At 32.3% G+C, this 8,844-nt stretch overlaps 1 protein-coding gene across 3 annotated transcripts; it reads left to right on the forward strand.

Moving 5' to 3' along the window:
* Positions 1–555: 555 nt before the first annotated feature.
* LOC8274144 lies at positions 556–4,820 on the forward strand. Of its 3 annotated transcripts, none has more exons than XM_048371039.1 (3): positions 556–953; positions 2,633–2,791; positions 3,513–4,820. In XM_048371039.1, exon 3 carries the CDS (start codon positions 3,526–3,528, stop codon positions 4,507–4,509), a length of 984 nt encoding a protein of 327 aa, XP_048226996.1. In that variant the 5' UTR covers positions 556–953; positions 2,633–2,791; positions 3,513–3,525; the 3' UTR covers positions 4,510–4,820. The 3 variants fall into 3 exon arrangements, with proteins under 3 accessions (XP_048226996.1, XP_002513831.1, XP_015571578.1); XM_002513785.4 differs by having other exon boundaries at positions 2,678–2,791; XM_015716092.3 differs by lacking the exon at positions 2,633–2,791 and having other exon boundaries at positions 558–953.
* The last annotated feature ends 4,024 nt before the right edge of the window (positions 4,821–8,844 follow it).

Consider the following 8,844-nt stretch of genomic DNA (forward strand, 5'->3'; position numbering starts at 1 on the left):
GTCTCTCTTTCCACCTCCAAAACTCTATGTCCTCTTTGGCTCTGGCCGGTTAATTTTTATGACATTCCTTATTTTCTTTTAAAGTAAATAGAAAAAGAGAAAGTCATTTTATATATATAAATATATCCATTAGCATGTTAAATATAAGCAATTACTTTCTAATTGCTTTTGGTCACTAATATCTGCGACAGTCAGTCATAGCCATAAAAGGTTTTAATATTTTACTACTTAATTATTAATGAATAATTGATTTACAATAAATTCTAAATAACATTCTTTAAAATACTATAAATATTAAAAAGAATTTTTCAAACAATAATGTAAAATAATTTATTCAAAAAATATTTGTCAGAATGAAGTTCTTTCATTTTAATTCTTTTTAAAGATGTCAGAATGAAATTTTTTGTTTTTTCAAAAACAAATGAAACTTAAATTGTATATGATAATTTTTGTTTGATTTTCTTTGTATATTTAGTATTGTTAAACTTAGAGATGGGCTCAAGGTTTCAACCCAAAAGAAAAGCCTATACCGGCCCAACTGAAATCCCTAGGTTGCAGTGCACACTCTCCAATGGGAAAAGAAAAAATTTAAAAGGGGAGAGAGAGTTTATGAAGCAGAAAGATTTTTAAGATTAGATTAATAAGTAACGTAGTATTACGACATGGTGTCGTTAGAGTGACAGTCACCGCCACCAATCGGAATAAGCAAGAGAGTGGAGAGAAAATAAAGATAAAATCCCTCAGCCTGTACCTCACGCAACGCAACCTACGGCGTTACCGGACCGCGAAGATCGGGCTTTGCCGTTCGCTTCACCTCCTATCCACGCGTTATTCTCCGCCTTGGTCGGCCCCACAAAAAAAAAGAAAAAAACCAAAATTTAGTAATAATAAAATAAAATAAAACAAACCATACTTCTATCACCATCCCTCATTTTTCCCTTGTTTATTTCGAGGTAATTCTTTTTTGATCTCTCTCTCTCTCTCTCTCTCTCTCTCTCTCTTTCTCTCTCTCTCTCTCTCTTTTGATCTTTGATTCCCATTTGCTAGGGTTCCAAATTCTATTGTAACCGAGATGATTTTATGCAGTTGATTACATTTCTAGGGTTAATGTGTTCAATGCCGTCCTAGTGATGTATTTTTATATAAAAAAAGAATTTGTTTCATAAATTTATAATTTTTCGTTTTATTTGTATTATAGGAAAAAAAATCTAGATTTAAGTTAATTGGATGGATATGTTTTTGGCACTTTGATGTGTACTCACAGTGAGCAAAATTACGAGTAAAAAGTATTAAGGAGCTGTCTCTATTTATTTCACTTTAAACTTTCCATAAAGGGAAATGGGTTGTGAAAAAGATGCGATTTTGAGCATTTGTTTTACCACTCGGAGCACTTATGTATGTGTGTGTGTGTGTGTGTGTATTTATATATATACAGTTGGCTTAATTGGACTGAAGTTTGGAATTGAAACAATTAAGTTGTTATTACATCCAGGAGGTGTATGATTAACAACAATTTTCTTTTTTTTTTTTTTTAAATGAAATGATTTGGCTGGAATTACTGCTATGTGCACCAACAAGCTGGAAGTTCATTTATTTTTGGTTAATAGGAAAATGTCCATGCTTTTGAAAAGCTTTGGAGCTGAAAAATGACCATTATTTGATTCCGGAAGTTAGAACAAAAAATTCCAATTTCTTGAAGACTCATAGCCATTGTTTTGAATAGATAATGTGTAAGAGTTGATTTTGAGCTTTTTAAACATGAGAATTAACTAAATAGAATTCAATTGAATTGAATTCTTTCATTTTCAGTCTTTCCACATAAAGGTTTATTTCTTCTTATTTTTTGACATTATCATATGGAACAACTGATAGATGATGCAGGAAAACATGTATGTGTTTGCCTAGAACTGACCTGCAGATTTAGTCATCCTGCTTAATGCTTATGCCATAAACATTGCATGTACTTAAAATCAGTTTCATTATTTGGATACTGTCTTCTTACCTCCTGCCCAGCCAGCTTTTGGATTTCATATTGGCAAAACACATTTGAGATTAGATTTGTAAGATCTTTCTTGTTTTTGTCTTTCTTTTATACTTTCCTGCATTTTTCTCTCACTTAAAATCCAAATTTATTTGAGAAACCCTATCTGTTTAGAATAATCATTTTTGTGTGTGTGTGAAATAAATTTCTTGGGCTCTGATTTTACTATTAATTACACATCGACTTTCAGAAATAACACGTCGCTTATTTTTATTTTCTCGAAGTATTGCAATTAGATTCTCTTTCTTGTTACTGCAAGACATCCATGACAATGAGCTGGTATTTCTTTAAGTTGTCTCTTGCGCTTTACAATACTAGCTCGAAATGATGCCTCTCTCTCTCTCTCTCTCTCTCTCTCTCTCCTGCTGCGCCTCCCGTGCGTTACTGTGCCTTATAGGTGTTTTTATTGGTCTATGTGATCAAATTACTGATCAGAACAAGATGAAAAGAATCTTGCAGCTAGTCATATTAATTGACTGTTGCCTGCATAGAGTGATGATTTCTGTTAACTAACGAGCTTTAGCGAATTGAAATCTCTTTGTTTTTCTTTACTGTGATAATTTTTCTAGTGTAGACATAGTTTCTTTTCAGGTTAATCATGCATTTGAAACCAACAGCCACTTGTTTCATTGGCAGCATTGGTGGAACCTTGTTAAGAGATCAAGGTTTTCTTGTGAGTAGTTTCATGGTTGGGTGGCTGCGGTCAGTATATGCAAAGGGTAGAGTTAGGTTAGCTGGACTTTAGGCAAGGTAAGAGCACCTAACATTGCAATGGAATAGACATATGATATCTTTTATGCTGCAGTTTAACCCTGTTGACACTGGATATTTATACATTTTATTCAGTTAATTTCTGCAAAAAAGTACTGTTCTTAAGCTATTGACTAGTATGTCAGTAGTGGGCTATGAAGATTGTTTCCATCCATGCTTTTGCATCTGTTGTTTTTAGTTCGGGTAGATTTTTCTAAAAGATTGCCTTTGAGCTTTGTCTCCAATGCGAAATATGCCTCAAGTGAAACTGCTGAATGCTTTTTGACATCAGTGAGAATTCCTCATGAAATGTTCAGTGCGTTCTATTTTTTTTACCCTTCTTCTAATTGCTGGATATGCCTGTTGAATGTCTTTGATAATCGAGTGCTTAGATGTATTGTTTAAAAATGAGATTGTCGATTTATTTCATGCTGAATGGTTACCTCATGCACTATGACATCCACATGAAACATATTGCAAGTGTAGCAAAAAGATCATGTGATATTATGCATGGTCAGTAAATGTGCTAATACTTGAATTGGTGCAGAGTCCATCACCTAGTTTTACCTTGGCATATTATGGTTCTAGATCATCAGGATGCAATAGATTGTGACATTTTTGATGATTTGTTGGAACCATACAATCTCAAAAGTTTGAGAAACACAGATTTGTGCAGGTAAATATGAGATTGACTTATTTGAGTACACTCTCTCTCTTTCAGACTAACTAGGTGAATGGCGAAAGCTAACAAGGTTAAGTGCAAGGCTGATTCTCGACGGCATAGAATGACACCATATCCGTTGCCACCTTGCCAAAGGAAGAGTGCTAAAGGTTCATGCTCAAAGAAGAAACATCTAAAAGCCTTGGAGAAGAATGACTGGGAAAGTTCAACCTGTTCAGTTTGTCTGGAATACCCTCACAATGCAGTGCTCCTCCTTTGTTCCTCTTATAACAAGGGTTGCCGTCCATATATGTGTGCAACTAGTTGTCGTTTTTCCAACTGTCTTGAACAGTACAAGAAAGCTTATACAAAAATAACTTCAAATGAAGATATGCAACATTCGATCGAATCAGTGGACAATTCAACTATCCTTTTGGATGCAGGGCAGGTAAAGGAGAAGATTGAAGTTCCCGAGCTTTTATGCCCCCTCTGTCGTGGACAGGTTAAGGGTTGGACAGTGGTGGAACCGGTACGCAAGTATCTTAATGCCAAAAAAAGAACCTGCATGCAGGATAAGTGCTCATTTATTGGAACTTATAGACAGTTGAAGAAGCATGTTAAGGCGAAGCACCCATTGGCACGGCCCCGGGCTGTAGACCCTGTACTTAAAGAAAAATGGAAGAAGCTTGAATGTGAGAGAGAGCGAAGCGACGTAATTAGCACAATTATGTCGTCAACTCCAGGGGCAGTGGTTCTTGGTGATTATGTGATTGAGCCAGGCCATCATGGCATCTTCGACGATTATGATTATGATTCAGATGAGTCTCTGGATGATGGTTTCTTCCCATTTGAGTCCTTTAATAGGGGGCAGAGTAGTGGTCATTTTCGCAGTGGATTTCGTTTGGACATTGGCTCATTGGATGAGGATGATTATGGATTGCGGCGTCCTGTGGCTCCTGTTCCGGCAGCACTCTCTGGGCGTGGTCCCCACAGGATACTGCTCGGAGCTGCAAGGACTGGAAGGTTACGACGAGGCAATAGAAGTCGAAACTCCTAACTAAAATGGTTTGAGGACTAAATCTATCTTAATTTGGTTGCTCTAGAGTTAGATGCTGTTGCCTTCATATGCCACATGTGACGGTTGCCACTGAAGTGGTTGCCCTGATTTGGTATAACGTATTGGTCATTGGCAAACAATTTCAAAACATAGTAGAAATACCAGTTTAGAGGGACCTTTTCTAGGTGATTACTTCTGACAAGGGCCAAGCATTTCATTAGTCTTTTTCCTCATAGGCGAACAATTTGATTGTTATTTGATCATATGCATCTTCCTTTGAATTGGGGTGAAATGATGAGAAGCATTTTTCATATGTTTGTTTTGAGGACGTTTATTTTTTCTTCTTCCATATTCATGACATCTGTAATTCTCAGCGACGTTTTCTTTTAATATATATCATGTACAGCTGGATAAAAAAAAAAAAAAAAAAGAAGAAGATTTGGAAAGGAATGATCTGTACTAATATTTCATATGAGTTCTTTTTCCTATGGGTTTGCATAATTATTAATTTTTTCTTTTAGCAGATTAGTCTACTCATCTTTCATTGTTTGTTCAGAAATTTGAGATTCATCATAGTTTACTGATAGTTACATGCCGTTTGCACATTGCAGTGGTTAAAGTCGCTGGAAGGTTCAAATCCGTATGCATATTTTTGTGATCTGTTAATAGTATAGGCCCACTTAATCCTGATTTGGTTGATTTCCATGGCTTGAGATCTAAGCCTGTACTGTGCTTTTCAGATTTTGGACTTCTAGGTTATTTATGTATGAGGTGTACTAGGATTGAAGACACTCACAACGTGCCCATTATGGACGATATATTGTTCGTTAGAGCATCTCTATATGTCTGCTTTATTATTCTTTATCTTTATAAAATTTTAATATGCTCTTTAACTTTTAAGTATAAAGTAAAAGATTATGAAGAGTTTAATTTGAAATTTTATTTGATTTTAATAAATGCATATAGTGCATTTTTCATTAGTAATTTTTTTTTTTAAAAAAGTGGAGGAGTTTAAACTAATGTAGCATAGGTCTGTTGAATTAATATAACTTTTTTTATATAATTTTTTATTTGTTATTCATGAGTATTTATTAAAAATAGACATAATCTGATAAACACTACGATAATATTTGAGTCATAAAAAGTTAACAAATTTATGATATAAAAAAAAATTAAACAAATTAACTTGTCTGACCTATGGATTCATAAATTAACTAGGTAATATATAATACGTCTGAGCATGTTATTCTCTCTTGATAAGGATATAATTATATTTTTGAATAATAATTTAAAATTAAGCTATTTTATAATTAAGTAAATATGTTATTTGAAATTGTAATGATTAGTATTTTATTGAAAAATATGGATAAACTTGCTTAACCTAGTTAACAAATTTGTCTATGTTCGGATTTGATATTTTAACACGCTTAGTTAAATAGATCGTACTCGATTTAGTAGTTGTATATTAGACATGCATTTTGACATGATATGATACGAATTGTTATCCTGCTCAAAATCGTCATAATAATACTACTCTTTAAATAAAAAATATTAATGTTAGAAGAAGTTATGATTTGAAACATTTTTTTACAAATGTTTTTTAGCTTTTACAAAACAAAGCGGAAATTGAGCTTTTTAAATTTAAAAGAATCAAAATTCAATTAATTTGATCTCTTATAATTGTAATAAAAAATTTAAAATCTAATTAATTTTCCTTTTTCCTCTTTAACTATTATTTGTTAACAACCAAACCCAAAAGGGTTAACTTTTTTTTTTCTTTTTCCTTCCTTCAACTCTCTTTTTGTCGTATCTCTAATCAAGGATTTAGACTCATTGCTTTCCTTTCACAAACATCTTTAGCACAAAAAAAAAAAAGAAAAAAAGAAAAGAAAAGAAGAAAGTATACTAGTCAAATGATCAACTTTAGCAATCTCTCAAGTGGTGATTTTGTAACTTACAAGAATAACTTAAGAAATCTTCTATGTAACAAATGACCTGTTTGAAGATTGAATTCTTGAGTCCAGACGGGCAACATTAATTAAATATATCATTAGTTTGTTCAAATTTTAATGACAAAGTGGCCAAAGTTGGGCATAGATAGTTGCAACAAAGCTTCAAAAGTTCCTTGACCAAGTGGGCCATTTAGTACATAAATATTTATCTCAATTGTATTTAAACGCAGTCTACATAAAATATATAGCAGCTTATATAAATTAAGAAAGTAATATCTAAATCCTTCCTGCTTGACTCTGTGATTCAACGGTTTTTTTTAATTTATTATTTCCTTTTCGTTTTATGCATAGATTCTTAAGCACATCTTGAATACGTAATTGAGATCTTTCTTAGTTAAGCTTATTTGTTAGTTAGTTCTGAAAGATGCCATTTTGTTAAATGCCCGAATGAGCTCAAAAAGGTCAAGTAATTTAATTGATGAAGCAAAACTAAAATAATTAATTAGAGTAGATTAGATGGATATGGTAGAGGACAAATCAAGAAGGAACAGGGGTTAATTGAGTATTGGCTTAATCATGCTTTTTGCTTGCCAAAATCAAATTACCCCCTTCTTCTTTATTTATCTTCTTTATCAGTTTATATGGGCATAATGGACACTCGTCTTCTTTTCAACAATTAATTATGATGTTTACATTTGAGCTCTAGTTCAAATAGTGAAAGTGTGTGAAAGATTTTAGATTCGAGTCCTTTTTTCGGTGCTATGTAAGTTTTTACTTTTATGACGAATATAAGAGATGGTTATTTCTGTTACATAATTTCCAGTCTGTTTATATTGATGCTCATCTTGATATTGAAACAGTGATTTTGATAAACGAACTGAGCATCACATATTTGAGAACTTTTATGGATTAAAAATTCATGAGAAGTCTCCCTCATCGAACAGTGTGAAAGATAATCAGAGTTGAAATTTCGATCGATAGTTTTCTCAATAAAGCCAATGAAAAGGGACGGCGTCTCTCGCTTCTTCAAAATCATGACAACTAGCTAATGAATATGTTTATGACCTTGTGCCACTCCCATGTTTGTCTCATTGTTTTCATTTTAGCAGCTGAGGGTCCAATCTAACTCGTTTTCCACATTTCAATTTCGCTTTCAAATCCTTCATATATGGTTTTGTGTTCGATTGGACCACTACTGCTATCTGTTCTTCTTCCTCTATATATGTTTTGGCACCAATAGCAAGGAGTTTTAGTTGAAGAAGATATTTGCAAGAAGACAGGCTCTCTCAAACACACTGACAATATCCCACTAAACTTGTGGCTGAGGTCTTGTTTCGGGGAATTGGGACCGCCGTCAATTGGTTAGACAGATTGATTTTTGAATATAAATTCACCTTTTCATTTATTTCGTCATCGGAATTTTGCATTGTAAACAGAAAAGAAAAAAAAGAAAGAATTATAAACCAACATACATCAGCTAACACTAAATTCAAAAATATATAGGTAAGAGTACTTCTCAAATATCACTCTCTAAAATGGAACAGATTGCTACTAGAACAGAACTAAGCTCACGAAAGAAACTTCTTGAACCCTAAAAGAGATTGATTTCCCTAGTAACTTACCCCCTGATAACCATCCCTAAACACATAAAAGAAGAAACATAATTTCCTATAAAATGAGTGTACATGTATATATATATATATATATATATATATATATTATGAAGAATAAAAATATTAATAGGCGTTAAATGAATTCTAGAATGTCGTTCAATATTTTTATATGTATTAAACAGAATTATAAAATTTAGATTAAATTAGATAAAAAAATAACTTTTAAAAAATTTATAAAATAATATTTTAGCATGTAATTTTATATAAAATAAAAATAAAAATTACATATTAACATATTTTATTTAAATTTACTCTAAATTTCATAAAAATTTTTTTATAAATATGTAAAGATATCAAAGATCACTCCAAATTACAGCATCCTAAAATTTTATCTAATTATAATTTTATCTAAACTTTATAATTACTATGAGAAAAAAGAAGAGGTGATTGAAGTAGTCTTTGACTTGCACTAAAGCCCCATGCATTATTGTCAAAATTCCAGTTGCGTATTATTTTGAATCAACATACCCATAAATTAATTAAACAATATGAACGAAACCACTGGAAAAAAAAAGTATATAAACAAATGAAGATTATAAAATAAGAAAAAGAGATTATAATTTAATTAGCAGACACAGCCAAGAGAAAGTGACAGCACTAAACAATCCCATTGTCCCTGGTCACAGGACAGCTAGTATATATATATATATATATATATATATATATAATGGAGCTCTTTTCGTACCCAAATTCTTTGGAGGCATTTCCAA

Source organism: Ricinus communis, chromosome 2 (assembly GCF_019578655.1).
Source record: "Ricinus communis isolate WT05 ecotype wild-type chromosome 2, ASM1957865v1, whole genome shotgun sequence".
In the NCBI taxonomy this organism is placed as follows: Eukaryota; Viridiplantae; Streptophyta; class Magnoliopsida; order Malpighiales; family Euphorbiaceae; genus Ricinus; species Ricinus communis.

Bases quoted from the DNA above. Each gene is read 5' to 3' on its own strand.
- LOC8274144 (XM_048371039.1), top strand. From the start codon at position 3,526: ATGGCGAAAGCTAACAAGGTTAAGTGCAAGGCTGATTCTCGACGGCAT.